Source organism: Bos mutus, chromosome 9, assembly GCF_027580195.1.
Source record: "Bos mutus isolate GX-2022 chromosome 9, NWIPB_WYAK_1.1, whole genome shotgun sequence".
NCBI classification, from domain to species: domain Eukaryota; kingdom Metazoa; phylum Chordata; class Mammalia; order Artiodactyla; family Bovidae; genus Bos; species Bos mutus.
Genome location: NC_091625.1, coordinates 69,748,463 through 69,766,881, shown reverse-complemented (window position 1 = coordinate 69,766,881; position 18,419 = coordinate 69,748,463). Strand labels below are relative to the sequence as shown.

Genomic DNA, 18,419 nt, shown 5'->3' with positions numbered 1-18,419 from the left:
TGTAAGATAGCCAATATTGATACTTATGATACATATAAGTTTTCTGTGGCTTTGTAGCAAAGTAGGCCACATAATTTGCTAGCAAATTTTAGGCCACAGTATCATAAACTTAGTGGCCTAAAACAACAGATTTATTATTTTACAGTCCTCTTGGTTTAAAGTTCAAATGGGCTAAGGTCAAGATGTCAGATGGGCTGGATTCCTTTCTGGAGCCTCCAGGGGACAAGCTGTTTTATTGCCTTTTCTAGCTTTCACGAGCCACCTACACTCCTTGGGTCCCGTTTCTCCACTTTCTAGTCCAGAAACTTTGCATCTTCCTGACCTTTCTTCCTTAGTTATATCTCCTATTGACTCTTCTCTTCAATTTACCTCTTCTGCTGTGAAGGGCCCTTGGATTACACTGGTCCTACCCAGATAATCCAGGATAGCCTCCTTATTTGAGAGTTTGCAGATTAGCAATCTTAATTCCACCTGTAAATTTTATTTCTCTTTGCTGTGTAATTTAACGTATCTTCAAGGGCTGGGAATTAGGACATTGACATTCTGCCTACCATAGGCAAAATACTTTTATACTTTGATGAAATAAAATGTATGTTTTAAGGCAGCACAAGAAAAAAGTAAATCTAAAATTCTCTCTCTGTGCTTTTTTGGACCTCCTCCCTCCCTAATGTGCAGTGTTTATCTGCATACATATCAACAGAGCTCCTCAAAGAGGGGGATCCCTGCTTCAACATGAAGGTCAGTTTTTTTTTTTTTTTTTTATTCTGATGCTAGCACTGTAACTTCTTAAAGAATAACCTTCTTTCTCAGCTCTGTAGGGGTCATTGTGAATTCCTGCTCACTATGTATCCTTGGTGAACATTCTGATGTTTTACAGTCTCTCAGTCATACCCAACTCATTGCAACCATATGGACTGCAGCACGCCAGGCTTCCCTGTCCTTCACCATCTCCCAGAGTTTGTTCAAAATCATGTCCATTGAGTCAGTGATACCATCGAACCATATTGTCTCTGTCATCCCCTTCTCCTCCTGCCCTCAAACTTTCCCAGCATCAGGGTCTTTTCCAATGAGTCGACTCTTCCCATCAGATGGCCAAAGTATTGGAGCTTCATCTTAAGCATCAATCTTTCCAATGAATATTCAGAGCTGATTTCCTTTAGGATTGACTGGTTTGATAGCCTTGCAATCCAAGGAACTCTCAAGTGTCTTCTCCAGCACCACATTTTGATGTATGATCCTTTGTCTTGAAAATGTATATAGCTGTGTCTTTAGTTTCTAACAGGCAGAACAGTTCTCAGAGCTGCCCAGCTTATAATCCTCAGTTTGGCTCAAATAAAATTCCCTTTTTTTACTTTCTTTACTTGATAGGTAATTGCGTTTTTGTCAACACTTTCTTGGCATAGTCGGCAGAACATCAAAAATACCCACAGAAGACACTTGGAGTCCACCCTGCGCCAGTGCTTGGTCCCAGCATGGGCCATTTGAGTCCTACCCTCTTCTTGGTATTCCTCAAGTGCTTTGGTGAGTTCTTCTGATATCTGAACATCATTGCTTTAAATGTCCTGAATTGTACTCTAGCTGTTTTTCTTGGGATTTGGAGTCTTAAGAGGCTGCCAGTACATTTCCTAGGCAGGGACCTAGGAGTGTCTTTGGAGTGAACTGGCTGACTGCCCTTTCATAAATTTGGTTTAGGGATTACATTGAATTTAGGTGCAATGGGGTGGGAGGTAGGAGAGACGTTCAAGAAGAAGGGGATATATGATTACCTATGATTGATTCATGCTGATATAGGGCAGAAACATATATAATGTTGTAAAAATAAACTTAAATGCATAAATAATGAATGAATTTTAATTTTAAAGGTGAAATGATGTAAAACTGTAACTTGGTTTACTTCTCTGTTGAGAAGACTAAGTTTTCTTGAAATATTCATCTGCTTTTGGTAACAGATTTATAAACCCTCTTTACCAGTAACTTTTCTCACTTGCCTTTTAAATCTTATTGTCATTTTGTTTGTATGAATAAGCATGGCTTCACACTGACATGATCCACCTTGGCCAAATGTTTAAAACCTTGTGTTCTCCTGACAATCTTTCTAAAATCAAATTCATGAAATCCTTTTGGCCTCCAGCTAACTTCAGGATGTTTCAGAGGGCTCTTGTATATCCCAAAGAAAGACATTAAGCTAATTTAACTTATCTGGTATATAAAATTACATGGGGAACACTGTCAAATGAGTAATAATACATTTTCTTAAGTTGTATAGATAAATATTATCAATATAAAGCCTCTAGAAATCATATGAAGTTGCTAAAATTTGAAGAGTTCTGGTATATTGTCAGTGCTAATACTAGTTATTATATTAAAATATTGTATGTCACAGAAATTGCAATTTCCTTAATAATTCCCTTGTAGTCAGGTCTTTCTAGTTGAGCTATTTCAAATCCTGAAAGATGATGCTGTGAAAGTGCTGCACTCAATATGCCAGCAAATTGGGAAAACTCAGCAGTGGCCACAGGACTGGAAAAGGTCAGTTTGCATTCCAATCCCAAAGAAAGGCAATGCCAAAGAATCCTCAAACTACCACACAATTACACTCATCTCACACAGTAGTAAACGAATGCTCAAAATTCCCCAAGCCAGACTTCAGAAATACATGAGCCATGAACTTCCAAACGTTCAAGCTGGTTTCAGAAAAGGCAGAGGAACCAGAGATCAAATTGTCAACATTCGCTGGATCATGGAAAAAGCAAGAGAGTCCCAGAAAAACATCTATTTCTGCTTTATTGACTATGCCAAAGCCTTGGACTGTGTGGATCACAACAAACCGTGGAAAATTCTGAAAGAGATGGGAATACCAGATCACCTGACGTGCCTCTTGAGAAACCTATATGCAGGTCAGGAAGCAACAGTCAGAACTGGACATGGAACAACAGCCTGGTTCCAAATAGGAAAAGGAGTACGTCAAGGCTGTATATTGTCACCCTGCTTATTTAATTTCTATGCAGAGTACATTATGAGAAACACTGGACTGGAAGAAACACAAGCTGGAATCAAGATTGCCAGGAGAAATATCAATAACTTCAGATATGCAGATGACACCACCCTTATGGCAGAAAGCGAAGAGGAACTAAAAAGCCTCTTGATGAAAGTGAAAGAGGAGAGTGAAAAAGTTGGCTTAAAGCTCAACACTCCAAAAATGAAGATCATGGCATCTGGTGCCATCACTTCATGGGAAATAGATGGGGAAACAGTGGAAACAGTGTCAGACTTTATTTTGGGGGGCTCCAAAATCACTGCAGATGGTGACTGCAGCCATGAAATTAAAAGACACTTACTCCTTGGAAGGAAAGTTATGACCAACTTAGATAGCATATTCAAAAGCCGAGACATTACTTTGCCAACAAAGGTCAGTCTAGTCAAGGCTATGGTTTTTCCAGTGGTCATGTATGGATGTGAAAGTTGAACTGTGAAGAAAGCTGAGCAATGAAGAATTGATGCTTTTGAACTGTGCTGTTGGAGAAGACTCTTGAGAGTCCCTTGGACTGCAAGGAGATCCAACCAGTCGATCCTAAAGGAGATCTGTGTTCTTTGGAAGGAATGATACTAAAGCTCCAGTACTTTGGCCACCTCATGTGAAGAGTTGACTCATTGGAGAAGACTCTGATGCTGGGAGGGATTGGGGGCAGGAGGAGAAGGGGACGACAGAGGATGAGATGGCTGGATGGCATCACCAACTTGATGGATGTGAGTTTGAGTGAACTCTGGGAGTTGGTGATGGACAGTGATGCCTGGCGTGCTGCAATTCATGGGGTCACAAAGAGTCGGACATGACTGAGTGACTGAACTGAACTAAGTCAGGTCTTTAACCATGCTTTTCAATTCTTTGGCATTTATAGACAGTTACTGTCTTACTCTGATGCTTGTGGATGACTTGTTTTCATGCTCCAAAACTAAATTAGACTTGGTAGCAGGTATGAGGGTTATTTCAGATGGAATACTAAAGAAATAAGAACAGGGTTTCCTTTAACTGCTTATATCTTACACTCAGTTGAGTCTCTTCTAAACTCTACCACATTCAGCACAATTCTGTAAGCCAGAATTCTGTATATTGTCACCTTGCTTATTTGACTTATACTCAGAGTACATCATGAGAAATGCTGGGCTGGATGAAGCCCAAACTGGAATCAAGATGGCTGGGAGAAATATCAATAACCTCAGTTATGCAGACGACACCACAATTATGGCAGAAAGTTAAGACCTAAAGAGCCTCTTGATGAAAGTGGAAAAGTTGGCTTAAAATTCAACATTCAGAAAACTAAGATCATGGCATCTGGTCCCATCACTTCATGGCAAATAGATGGGAAATAGTGGAAACAGTGACAGACTTAATTTTGGGGGGCTCCAAAATGACTGCAGATGGTGACTGTAGCCATGAAATTAAAAGATGCTTGATCCTTGGAAGTTATAGACAGCGTATTAAAAAGCAGAGATGTTACTTTGCCAACAAAGGTCTATCTAGTCAAGGCTATGGTTTTTCCAGCAGTCATGTATGGATGTGAGAGGTGGACTATAAAGAAAGCTGAGCACCAGAGAATTGATGCTTTTGAACTGTGGTGTTGGAGAAGACTCTTGAGAGTCCCTTGGACTGCAAGGAGATCCAACCAGTCCATGCTTAAGGAAATCAGTCCTGAGTGTTCATTGGAAGGACTGATGTTGAAGCTGAAATTCCAATACTTTGGCCACCTTATATAGAAAAACTGACTCATTTAAAAAGTCCCTGATGCTGGGAAAGATTGAAGACAGGAGGAGAAGGCGACAATAGAGGATGAGATTCTTGGATGGCATCATGAATTCAGTGGACACGAGTCTGAGTATACTTTGGGAGTGAGTGATGGACAGGGAGGCCTGGCGTGCTGCGGTACATGGGATCGAAAAGTGTTGAACAAGACTAAGAGACTGAACTTAACCGAACTAAACTGACGCTTTTATGAAAATGCTTGTAGATGACATGCCTTAATGCTCCAAAACTAAATTAGACTTGGTAGCAAGTAGAGAGTTATTTCAGAAAGAATACTAAAGAAATAAGAACAGGGTTTCCTTTAACTACTTATATCCCACACTCAGTCGAGAGCTTCTAAACTCTACCACATTCAGCACAATTCTGTAAGCCAACAAACTTCCCATGAACTAAGGCTGCCTTCTGCCCTTAATATCACCTTGTGGATATAATGACATTATTCTTGCAACTTTGCTCTCAGCATTACAGGAAAACAACTGTGACTGCACTTTGTTAATCAATTATCTTCTTGCTTCCAGGAATGATTTACAAGAAACCCTATTGATAAGGCTGATCTAACCAGATCTACAGAAGGGTCCTATTAATTGATAAGCAGAGTCATTACAGAGCTGCAAATGCAATAATATCCACACTGCACGCAATTAAAAACTTTTATTTGCCAGAAACAAAGTCAGCAGAACAAGTCATATGAATTGTCTTTACTCTAGCTTGTCAATTAGCTAAAGGTCAGGTGAAGTGAAGGGAAATGAAAGTCACTCAGTCATGTCCGACTCTTTGCAATCCCATGGACTATATAGTCCAGAATACTAGAGTGGGTAGCCATTCCCTTCTCCAGGGGGACTTCCCAACCCAGGGGTGGAACCCAGGTCTCCCACACTGAAGGCAGATTATTTACCAGCTGAGCCACCAGGGAAGCCCAAGAATACTGGATTGGGTAGCCTATCCCTTCTCTAGGGGAATCTTCCCGACCAAGGAATCCAACTGGAGTCTCCTGCAATACAGGAGATTGTTTACCAGCTGTGCTACCAGGGAAACCCCTGGTAAGGTAACAAGGTCATGTAACAAGTATTTATAATGAGGTCAGTACACTTTTGAAGTGACATAACAACTTTGGAGTGCTAGGAAAGCAATGAGGTTTTAACCTCTTCAGGAAAATCTATTTTTAAAAAAATAGTTTGCACAGTTATCAATTGTTATACAATTGCAAAACACTTAGCAATTATGAAAACAACAGAGCATTCCAAGCCTGACACTGGGGAAACTAAAGGAAACAGCTTGCTGATGCTGCAGCCCAACAGCAGCTTTAAATATTCATCCTGTGCAGCCTTGAGAATGTCCACTGCTCTCCAGTAGCCCTGCTAACCCAGTATAAGATTCCTTTCCTAGGGACTCAAGAAATTGCCACCATAGAAGGGAAACACATATGGCAACAAAAGCAGGGAATTTTGGCCCCATGACTAAACTAAACTAAAAGTGATTTAGGAATTTTTTTGTTTTGTTTTAATCACTAAGTCAAGTCCAACTCTTTTGTGACCCCATGGACTGTAGCCCACTAGGCTCCTCTGTCCATGGGATTTCCGAGGCAAGAATACTGGAGTGGGTTACCATTTCTTTATCCGGGAATGATTTAGATAGAACAAAACAAATTTATAGTGTCTACTGAAGCCCAACTGCCACTATACCAGTACATCCTTCAACCCAATGAGCATCTGAAAAAAATGGTGATGGGGGAAAGCAGTATTTTGGAAACTTTCACCCGCGATGGTGCAAAAGGAAGTATATTACACTATTGACAGGGTCTCATGAAGACACTTTAAAAATTGGTAATGACTTTTCCAGAAAGCTCCCAGGAAATGAAAAGGATCATGAATTTCAACCTAGAGATTTTGTTTACTTGAATGGGTATCAAATAAAAGATTGTTTACAATCAGAATGGGAAGAACCTTAACAGATATCATTGTTAATAACTAATCCATGCACAGCCAGACTGAAAGACAATGATTCATGGATTCACATCTCTCATTTTAGAAAGGCTCCTCCACTTGAATGGTCTTTGACCCCTGTTTCTACACCTGACTTCAACTAAGACAAGCATCAGCAAGCTAGGGCGAGAAGACAACAGTAGCAAACTGACCCATCTACTCCCAGCCTCCAAAGATTCTAAGCTGTTTCATCTCCATCCTCAACTTCTAGGGTTTCCAGCTTTCCATTAGAATTGCTATACCCTATTCCTTAGGCAGGTAGGTACACGCCCTAATCTTCAAATCAAAGGCAGGATTTCTTCAAAACCAAATGGTTCTGTTCTATACTGTTGCATTTTGGGTTTTTTTGGGGGTGGGGCTGGAAGGTTTCTCTCTTCCTCAAAGTTGACTCCTTTATTCATACACCCAAAACGATGGTCTCAATAGCTGCTGACTCAAACTACCTGTCCTGGCTTTCAGAGCTCTCCAATTCCGAGACGTACTACTCTGGACTCATCCTCCAGGCAGACCCAACTATTTGTCTGAAGGCTGGCTCTAACAGTGATCTGGCCTTCTTTACAAAGACACCCTAGGTGATCTCACTTTGTCCAAGTCCTACTGGTCACCATAATCTCCTTTTCCGCCTTTGCTTGTTTCCTGAACTTTTGATGCATTTCCTGTTCCCAGTGCCAAGCCTCTGCTTTGAACCAATTTAATCACATTGGTGTGACCACTAACACACTTCCTTGGGTACACTTTTATGTTCACCCTTTTGCTCCATCTGTTCTGGTCGGCTCCACATAATTTTTCTTTTTGCCAAAAAAAAAAAAAAAAAAATAGAAAGCCTCGTCATTCCAGTCAAGTACCTACAAACTCTCCTGAGCCAACCCCCATTCCCAACCTGGAGGACAGAGCATCACACCAAAAGCCTCAAAATCTAAAGGAAATTGCCCAGCTACATTTCAGAGTTGCTTGGAACTTGTGACCCCTTGATTTCTTTCAATTTTCCCCTTTGGACATGGGGATGTATATCCTAGGCTGTTCTACCATTATGCTTTGGAAGCAGATAACTTGTTACCTGGTTTCACAGATTCACTGTTTTTGCTGTTCAGCTGCTCAGTCATGTCCAACTCTTTGAAACCCCATGGACTGCAGCATACCAGGCTTCCCTGTCCTTCACTATCTCATGGAGTTTGCTGAAACTCATGTCCATTGAGTTGATGATGCCATCCAACCATCTCAACCTCTCTCACTCTCTTCTCCTCCTGCCTCAAACTTTTCCAGCATCAGGGTCTTTCCCCGTGAGTTGGCTCTTTGCATTGGATGGCCAAAGTATTGGAGCTTCATCTTTAGCATCAGTCCTTCCAATGAATATTGAGGGTAGATTTCCTTTAGGATTAACTGGTTTGATCTTGCTGTCTAAGGGTCTCTCAAGAGTTTCCTCTAGCACTACAGTTCGAAAGCATCAATTCTTCAGCACTCAGCTTTCTTTATAGTCCAACTGTCACATCCCTATATGACTACTGGAAATACCTTAGCTTTGACTGGACAGACCTTTGTCAACAAAGTGATGTCTCTGCTTTTAATACACTGTCTAGGTTTGTCATAGCTTTTCTTCCAAGGTGTAAGCATCTTTTAATTTTATGGCTTTTTAACTCATAACTGGAAGGGAATATTGCCTAAGGATGCCTCACACCTCAAGTCTGACCTACACCTGATTTAGATATTTAGACAAAATTTTGGAGTTGATGCTAGCATGGCTAAGATTTGTGAGCTATTGTGATGGGTGAAATGTATTTTGCATGCTACAAGGACAAGCATTTGGTGGCCCAGAGGAAATAGTTTTGAGGCTGAATTGTACGCCCCTCAAATACACATCTTCAAAACATAATTTTAGTTGGACATGGGGTCTTTAAAGAGGTAATTAAGTTAAAATAAGGTCATTGTGGTGGGCCCTGACCCAGTATGAGTGGTGTACTTATAAGAAGAGAAGTCAGCCACAGCCATGCACTGGCGAGGACCATGTGAGGCACAGGTAAGAGACAGCCACTCACAAGCCAGGGAGAGAGGCCTCCAAAGAAATCAACAACTGATATACCTGTGAATTGTAAATATTTCTGATGTGTTTATAAATATAAATAATGATATTAATGGATTTTGACATACTGAGAAAAATAGGAAATTTTGATCTCAAATTTTTACCAACTTGATCTTGGATTTCTAACCTCCAGAACTGTGAGAAAGTACCACTTTATTTTTTAAGCCACCCATTTCTGTTGCTATGGCAGCAAACTAATACACTCAGGATAACTCTTGAAGTTAGTCTCCAGCAGAAAATTTGAATTCTTTAAATCAGGTTTTTAGAAGTTCTTCAGTGCAGTTCAGTTCAGTCACTCAGTCATGTCCGACTCTTTGTGACCCCATGGACTGCAGCATGCCAGGCCTCCCTGTACATCACCAACTCCCGGAGTTTACTCAAACTCATGTCCATTGAGTTGGTGATGCCATCCAACCATCTCATCCTCTGTCATCCCCCTCTCCTCCTGCCTTCAATCTTTCTCAGCATCAGGGTCTTTTCAAATGATTCTGTTCTTTCCATCAGGTGGCCAAAGTATTGGAGCTTCAGCTTCAGCATCACTCCTTCCAATGAATATTCAGGACTGATTTCCTTTAGAATTGACTGATTTAATCTCCATGCAGTCCAGAGGACTCTCAGGAGTCTTTTCCAACACCACAGTTCAAAAGCATCAATTCTTCGGTGCTCAGCTTTCCTTATGGTCCAACTCTAACATCCATATATGATTACCTGAAAAACCATAGGTTTGACTATATGGATCTTTGTCGGTAAAGTAATGTCTCTGCTTTTTAATATGCTGTCTAGGTTGGTCATAGCTTTTCTTCCAAGGAGTAAGCATCTTTTAATTTCATGGCTGCAGTCACCATCTGCAGTCATTTTGGAGCCCAAGAAAATAAAATCTGTCACTGTTTCCATTGTTCCCCCATCTATTTTCCATGAGGTGATGGGACCAGATACCACGATCTTAGTTTTCTTAGAGTTTTAAGCCAGTTTTTTTCACTCTCATCTTCCACTCTCATCAAGAGACTCTTTAGTTCTTCACTTTCTGCCATGAGGGTGGTGTCATCTGCATATCTAAGGTTATAGATATTTCTTCGGGCAATCTTGATTCCAGCTTGTGCTTCAATTAGCCTGGCATTTCTCATGATGTACTCTGCATATAAGTTAAATAAGCAGAGTGACAATATACAGGCTTGATATACTCCTTTGTCCTAATTTTATGGGCTTCCCTGGTGGTTCAGACGGTAAAGCGTCTGCCTGCAATGAGGGAGACCCCGGTTCAATCCCTGGGTCAGGAAGATCCCTCGAGAAGTTAATGGCAACCTACTCCAATATTCTTGCTTGGAAAATTCGTGGATTGAGGAGCCCGGTGGGTTACAGTCCACGGAGTCGCAAAGAGTCGGACACGACTTCGCTTTCGCTTTCCTTTTCCCAATTTGGAACCAGTCCGTTGTTCTATGTCCGGTTCTGTTGCTTCTTGACATGCATACAGATTTCTCAGGCGGCGCTGCCTTAGGCTGGAGGTTTCACTTGGGGGCGCTCGCATCTGGCTCGTGGATCGTGCTTCTCACAGGCGGAACTATCTGGCTGGGTCTCTTGTTTCTGTGGGCGCCATAGTCAGCGCACACCCAGCGCTCCAGGCTTCCGTGCGGGTTCCGGCTGATTGCTGGGCCCGGGAGGGGACAGTGCCGGTTTGGCGCCCAAGGAAAAAGTTGACCCCGGCGAGTGGAAGTTACCTGCAGCGTCTCGGGCCCTCTGCCCGTCCATTGACGGAGCTCGGGCCTGACCCGTGCCGCGCTCCTGGCGTCCAAGGAAGGCGAGGGTGATGGTCCAGATGGAGACGCAACTACAGAGCATTTTTGAGGAGGTGGTGGTGAGTGGAACTGCCAGGGATCCTGGGCGATGACTGTGTGAGGGGGTGGCTGGGGAGTAGCGGCTCAAGAAATCTGGCCCACGCAACCTCTCCCCACCTCTTCCTTGTTGTGACATCGAGTATGTGTGCAAGGGTTGAGCGATTCTCAAACTGCTGTCAAATTCAGTCTCATTTGAAATCCACAACACCCTTTGTTACAGACCAAGCAGGTGGGTATTGTTTGTTTCTCCTCGTTGCTGATAAGGTGATTTGCCCTATGTTGCACTGTATTATTTTGCTCGGGGAGGCCCCTCTCTCTCCCTTAAAATTAAAAAAAAAAGAAAAATCATGTTGTTTACTTTTTTTTTTTTTTTTTAACAGAAAACGGAGATTATAGAAGAGGCTTTCCCTGGGTGAGTGTATACATGGCAGATCTTTGAGTTTTTACCTGATGGTATCTTTGTAAGATTTTCTTTAGATCTGTCTTGGAGGTTTATAAGATCTACTATTCTGCTTATGTTGAATTACATTTTTAATACTAGTGGCAAATAATTCGATTTTTGTTTTTTAGCATGTTTATGGACACCCCTGAAGATGAAAAAACAAAACTTATTAGCTGTTTAGGGGCCTTCAGACAATTTTGGGCTGGTCTTTCTCAGGTGAGCACTGCATGTTTAATACAGTCAGCTGATGATTTTTGGCCCTTTATTTTTTTACACTTACTTTGATGTTGCTGTTAAGATTTTTCTGGAAAAGGGGAAATAAAATTGTCATCATCTTTTATTTGTCTATTCTGGCTTCCGTTCGTTTCAACTTGTATTCTTCCAGTAGAGAATCTATATTGAAAAATCAAGTTGACCATAGCACAGTGTCAGTTGTTTTTATAAATCTCTCCCAAGTTAGATTACATAAAACCATTTTCATCCTATTCTGATTTATTTAGTGCACTTCAGAACAACTGTGTTAGGAGTTGTAATGGATAAAAACTTCATTCATTTAATCAGCAAAGGAACTGGTCCAGCATTGATACAAAGATATTATAATAAAGATACTATAGTAAAGATACAAAGATGCCACAGTAAGGATCCAAAGATACTTTAACAAAATTGAGGCAAGTACAGTAAAACTTGATAACAAAGAGCATTCACCAGAAACTGCAGCCTTGTAAAAGATAAAATGTTTGAACCTTAAAGAATTCATGATCCAGTAGTATATTATTACCTTCTTATGATGCCTTATAAGTAGGAAAATGAGAACTGTTTACAGTTGAGGCACTAGTGACTAAGACTCACTACTCAGAAATGAATTGCATAGTTGCAGTACATTCGTTCTTTTACATTTCTTTTACTTTTGATTATTTTCTAATATATTCATATGATACAAAATGCGAAGAGGTGCCAAAAGTTCTACCCAATGAGTAAGATTATCTGCCTTCTGCTTCTCTTAGCTTAGTCATTTGTTTCTTTTTCTGTCTGCAATCAGTGTTTCCAGTTTATGTTTCCTTCTGGAGTGTTTAATGCATAGAATCATTGTTATAGAATGTCTGTATGCCATATACATTATTCATTAGCACCTTGCTTTTTCCCTCTTAAGTTCTCAAATTGATATAATTTTATATCAATCCATTTAAAGTTACTTCTGTCCTCTTTCTTTCTTCAGTTCAGTTCAGTTCAGTCGCTGAGTCGTGTCCGACTCTTTGCGACCCCATGAATTGCAGGCCTCCCTGTCCATCACCAACTCCTGGAGTTAGAGCAGCATTATATCCTAATATATGGCTGCACCATCCTTTGTTTAACCAGTCCCCCTGAATCCCAGGGACAGAGGAGCCTGGTAGGAGGCTGTCTATGGGGTCATGCAGAGTCGGACACGACTGAAGCGACTTAGCAGCAGCACCATGTGATAGGTTGCTTCTTACCTTTTTCTCTTTAAATAATACTATAATGAATAGTTTTAGGCAGGGGACACAGAATATATTATTGCTGGGTCAGAGGATATTTCTATGTGTAGTTTTTATAAAAATAATCTAATAGCTTCCATAAGGGTTTTACCAATTTATCCTCCCACTAGCAATATATCAGTGGGATATATATTGCTATTCCCTCAAGCCTCACAGTAGCATGTTATTGAGCTTTTTGATCTTTACCAGTCTAAAACATGAGAAATTTTATCTAAGTGTAGTTTTATTTTGCATTTCTGTGAGTGATATTGAACATCTTACATCTTTCTAACATTTTAATGTTTTAATAATTGATTAAACACTGTATGATTTAAGATAAAACCCTTGTCTTCAAGAATTTTGTTTTCTGACGGAGGATCCAGGAAGAAAATAAGTATTTCTAAACCAGCACTATTTATTCAGCAATAGAAATGTGTATGAGGGACAGTGGTAGCACAGAGCAGGACATCTTTAGAATATTCTGGAAGGTAATCTTTGATTTGGGCACCACATTTTGGTATCAGATTTAAAGTTTTGCAGGTCTAGAAACTGGATATGTCATTAGTTCATAACTGATTTGGCTCTTAGGGATCAGATTCACTAAAGTCTCATGAGGCTGATGTACTAATTCATAGTGGATTTTTCCTCCAGTGACGGGGATATTTATATCTGCCATTAAGGGCACTGCTTAGAGTGCCTTGCACAGTCTTTGCTAGACTTTTTTGTTGATCATGAATATGTTAATAAAATCGTACTCTTTTTGGAGGTCCCATATAGTAAAAATGGTGGAAGTTTTAATCTATATAATTGTGTGATTTTAAGCTTAATATAACTTGGCTACTACATCTGAATTTTTTCAGTTCTTCTTAAATTGTTTTCATCCATTAATTTATAATGAAGTATCTCACTCATAGTCTTCATGTATACTCCCAGATGCTATTAGCTTTTTGTTACTTATAAAATATAAGTTTAGACCTAAAATGTGATCATTTTCTAATTTTCCAGGAATCTCATGAACAGTGCATCCAGTGGATTGTTAAATTCATTCATGGCCAGCATAGTCCTAAAAGAATTTCTTTTCTTTATGACTGCTTAGCAATGGCAGTCGAGACTGGTCTCCTTCCACCCAGGTATGGTTAATGATGAATATGAGCAATCTAAAAAATTTTCTTTTTTTTAATTAATGTTTAGAAATTGGTTGAGGTGGTTGTTGTAAAAGGAAAAGAGAATAAAGAAGGCAGTTACAGTCAACAAAAAGTGCTTCATAGTATCTCAGTTTTCATTTTGAGGATGCAATATTCTTAAAATTGTATACTTCAGGTGCTCAAAACCAGGCAGGCTTTGCCTTTTAGCCCAGGGATTAAAATCACTCACTTTGACAAGCTTTTTCAGGTAGTGTTTGTTGTATTTGTTATAGTCACTGATTTGTTTGTTGAATTTTTTAGATTCCACATATAAGTGATGTCATATAGTATTTGTCTTTCTCTGTCTGACTTATTTCACTTAGCATTATACTCTTCCAGTCTGTCTATGTTATTGCAAATGGCAAAATTTCATTCTTTTTTTGTGGATGAGTAGTACACTGTGTGTGTGTGTGTGTGTGTGTGTGTGTGAGAGAGAGAGGGACATCTTTACCCATTCATCTGTTGAGGGACACTTAGGTTGCTTTCTTATCTTGGCGATTATAAATAATGCTGCTATGACCATTGGGATGTGTGTATCTTTTCAGATTAGTGTTTTTGTATTTTTTAGTTATATACCCAGGAGTGAAATTCCTGGGTCAGTTCCAGTTAACTTTTGCTGGATGATGAATTGCCTCAGTACTTCATGGCTTAAAACAGTAATAATCCTTTTATTATTAACATTCACGATTACAGTGCTTGCTTGGACAAGGAGTAGGAAGGATTTTCTCAGGTTTTGTGTTTGCAGTCGGATGGTGGCTATGACTGGAGTCATGACAAAGATTTTCCCATTCATATGCCTAACTGTCACCTGAGACATCAGCTGGCACTATTGGCCAGAACGTACATATGCCTTCTCTGTGTGACCTTGACTTTCTCACAGTGTAGTGGAGTCCAGGAGCAAGCCTTCATAAGAGGGCTAGGCAGAAGCTGTATCACTTTGCCTTGAAAGCCTTTCCATTTGCCAGTCTTGGACCTGCCCAAACCGAGGGATAGATTTTTTTTCTACCCTTTTGACACTGATACTCTTCCTGGGAGCAGCATCAATATCACATTTTAGAAGAGTATGTGGGGTCAAAAGTCTTATTGCAGCCGTCTTGGAAAAACACAGTTTGCCACTAATTGGTTAATGATACACATTTAACCAATAGCTTTTGGTACATTTCTTTCTAGCAAAAATATAACAGAATTAATATTACTTAGTTCTACTTTGGAGAAGGCAATGGCACCCCATTCCAGTACTCTTGCCTGGAAAATCCCATGGACAGAGGAGCCTGGTAGGCTGCAGTCCATGGGGTCGCTAAGAGTCGGACACGACTGAGCGACTTCCTTTTCACTTTCATGCATTGGAGAAGGAAATGGCAAGCCACTCCAGTGTTCCTGCCTGGAGAATCCCAGGGATGGGGGAGCCTGGTGTGCTTCTGTCTGTGGGGTTGCACAGAGTTGGACAGGGCTGAAGCGACTTAGCAGCAGGAGCAGTTCTATTTTAGGACTTCGATGGTGGCTCAAGATGGTAAGGAGTCTCCTTTGGGTTTAGTTCTACTTTGGGTTTAGTCTTTCATATAAGTAAAAAATATAAAATGCTTTATGTAATTTTTTGAAAGTGTGCTTGAGTAATGTACCTTTATGACAATTATTAACACTTACTGTGACAAATATAATATCCAGAGTTTGTGGACCTTGGCTATTAGAGAACTTACAAAAATCCTGTCTTGTAACTGGAATGGGTATTCCTTTTTTCTAGGATGGTTTGTGAATCCCTGATAAACTCTGACACACTTGAATGGGAAAGAACACAGCTTTGGGCCTTAACATTTAAACTGGTTCGGAAAATAATTGGAGGGGTGGATTACAAGGTATTTTTTTTTCCGATTATAAAAAGTAATTGCTGTCAGATATGATTAATTTTTCAGTGTATATTAGTTTCACATAAAAGAAATGAAGTGGAAGCATTTATAAAATCTGTCTCTTTTTTGTTGTATTTCCTGAAGGAGTTTAAAATCGCCCAGTGTTTCCCACAGCTTCTCTGCTGCTCTCCCAACATTCTTAAAAGTGCAGGTGGCTGATAAACTTCTATGACAAGTAGGGAGTCACCAAGCAGACTCGGTTCTCTCATGCCACAGATCTTATGATGTCGGGGCCCCTTTCCAATGGAAGGGCATAGAGCAGGGAGGTGTGGAATTGAGAAGGGATGCAGGCATCAGCTGACAAAGGGAGCAAATCCTGCTTCACCTTGGCCACCTTGGACACTGTCATTCCTTAACTGGTGTCTTCAGCACTCTGCTCTTCACCAAAACCAACAGCATACACTCTCTAATTGTGTCTCATAACACAGCTCAGGAGTTCCACAGCTGCAGAAGCTTCTGCTTCATTCAAGCCACTTTAGTTATTGTCTCTTGAAAGACTTGCAGATACCTGACCCTGTGCATTATATCTGTATTTCCACTGATCTCAAATGATTTAACTGATAATTATTGGTCAGAGTCATGATTTCATACAAAATTAGTTCTAAGAAGCCTTTTCTGATTATTTTCTATTTACTTGTACTTCACTTTCCTTAGCAGGTTAATGTATAGTTTTTACTTCCTTATTTGTATGGTGCTTCGTAATTGTTTCTTTCGTATATATGTTCTATCTTTTACAAGACTGATCACATAGTTTATACTACGAATGAAATGTCTTCTCTGTGTATTAGATTCTTCTCTGAAATAATGCAACTGGTAATAGATCTGAATAGATAACCAGTTAGCAGAATAGCCTTATTGGCTAAGTTTGAGGGGTTAAAGTATGTGATGGATGATGAGAAAGAGGGAATGAAGTTAGAATATATACCAAAAGGAAGGTGCAGAAAAGGTTGTCTGCCAAAAAGTTGAATATTTATTGTCCATGTTTTTCAGAGTATTTTCAAGTTCTTCCAAATATATTTTTGTCTGTTAAGCTCAAATTAAACTTTTTGGTCCCTCGTAATAATAGAAACTTTTCTAATGTTATGAAGGTGAGAAAAGCTGAACGGAATGTGAAAAGTTTAATTTTTATCTATAAGTGACTTCCTTTGTTCATTCATATGGCAAGCCAGTCTTCAGAATTCTGCTTTGGAATACGATGCTTCTCTTGGGTTAATGTTAGGGGTTTGAATGTTAGCTTTGTTTCAGAAAAATTAAAAGTGTGACTTTGAGGGTTACATATTTTTCCAAGTATATAATCTTGAAAGCTTTAGGCATTTTAACCGGCACCTGGGACTTTTAAAAAATTTAATCTATGACTTTTTGTTCTATCAGGGTGTTCGAGATCTCTTAAAAGTGATTTTGGAGAAAATCTTGACAATTCCCAATACAGTGAGCTCAGCTGTTGTACAGCAGCTTTTGGCAGCAAGAGAGGTAATTTAAACTTGTCTGCAATTCATTGATCATCTCCTAAAGATGTCTAGTTTTATAGTTCTATGCTTTTAAAATTTACAGTAGTTTGTAAAATGTTCCATTTCTTCTACAAAATTCATATTTTAAAGGTACAGTTTCACTTCCACTGTATTTCCAAAGGAAATTTTACGTTTTAATTCATAGTTTTTAATTATGAAAACAACAATATTGATATTATTGTATCTTCAACCATTATAAGATGTTGTCCTATGGGCCACTTTAAAGATCTTTGTGCTTTGTACCTAATGTTGCAAGAATTGTTATTTTAGTCTGTGCCTTCCGGTTGGTTTTAGTAACTCAGTCGTTTCCGACTCTTTGTGATACTATGGACTGTAGCTTGCCAGGCTGCCCTGTCCATAGAATTCTCCAGGCAAGAATACTGGAGTGGGTTGCCATTCCCTTCTCTAGGGCATCTTCCCGACCCAGGGATCGAACTTTGGTCTCCTGCATTTCAGGCGTATTCTTTACCACCTGACCCAACAGGGAAGTCTACCAATATTTAATGCATGTTCAGTGTTACTTGCTATCAGGAATCTAGTCTGTTATTTACTATCAGCAATCATTGTATTAATCTTCATTTTTAGATATTCACATTTAAATGAATTCTTATGCTATATTTAAGCCAACTGAATCCATGAAATAATATCTCTACTTTTTAAATATCATTGTTGTTGGATTTAAAGGGCACATCTGTGGGACTATTCAAAATAATAACATAGCCCTTTTGTGTTTCCTAGGTTATAGCATATATCTTGGAAAGAAATGCTTGTTTACTACCAGCATATTTTGCAGTCACAGAGATCAGGAAACTATATCCTGAGGGAAAACTTCCACATTGGGTAAATTTGATGTTTTTTAAAAAATTTTTAATAGAAATTTTTATTAAAAATTATTATATTAATCTGATTTTTGTGTGCTTATTTTTTAATGGTCACTTTATCCTTAGATAATATGTGATTTTTTTTTATGATGCATTTCTTTAATTTTTCTGCTATCCTGTTGAGATAGTTTATATATATATCATTTCATAAAATATACACAGCTTCATCAAATAGCTAAGGACATGGTGCTATGACCTGGCTTAATTCAGGGATAAATGAACTGGCAAGTAATTGTTTAGGAGGACATGAAAGAGAACTAACCTTTCAGTAGTTTTACGTGCCCGGAACGGTACTAAATCTTTACATGTTATCTC

At 39.5% G+C, this 18,419-nt stretch overlaps 1 protein-coding gene across 2 annotated transcripts in view; it reads left to right on the top strand.

The window, feature by feature from the left end:
- Nucleotides 1-10,463: 10,463 nt before the first annotated feature.
- The window catches only part of MED23 (mediator complex subunit 23), a 44,958-nt gene continuing 37,002 nt past the window's right edge, over nucleotides 10,464-18,419 (top strand). For both annotated transcript variants that reach the window (XM_005907295.3, XM_005907296.2), the window contains exons 1-7: nucleotides 10,464-10,712; nucleotides 11,073-11,104; nucleotides 11,263-11,350; nucleotides 13,633-13,757; nucleotides 15,553-15,664; nucleotides 17,087-17,185; nucleotides 17,962-18,063. In XM_005907295.3, coding sequence (XP_005907357.1) covers nucleotides 10,665-10,712; nucleotides 11,073-11,104; nucleotides 11,263-11,350; nucleotides 13,633-13,757; nucleotides 15,553-15,664; nucleotides 17,087-17,185; nucleotides 17,962-18,063 — 606 coding nt within the window. In that variant the 5' untranslated portion in view covers nucleotides 10,464-10,664. The remainder of the gene's footprint in view (nucleotides 10,713-11,072; nucleotides 11,105-11,262; nucleotides 11,351-13,632; nucleotides 13,758-15,552; nucleotides 15,665-17,086; nucleotides 17,186-17,961; nucleotides 18,064-18,419) is intronic.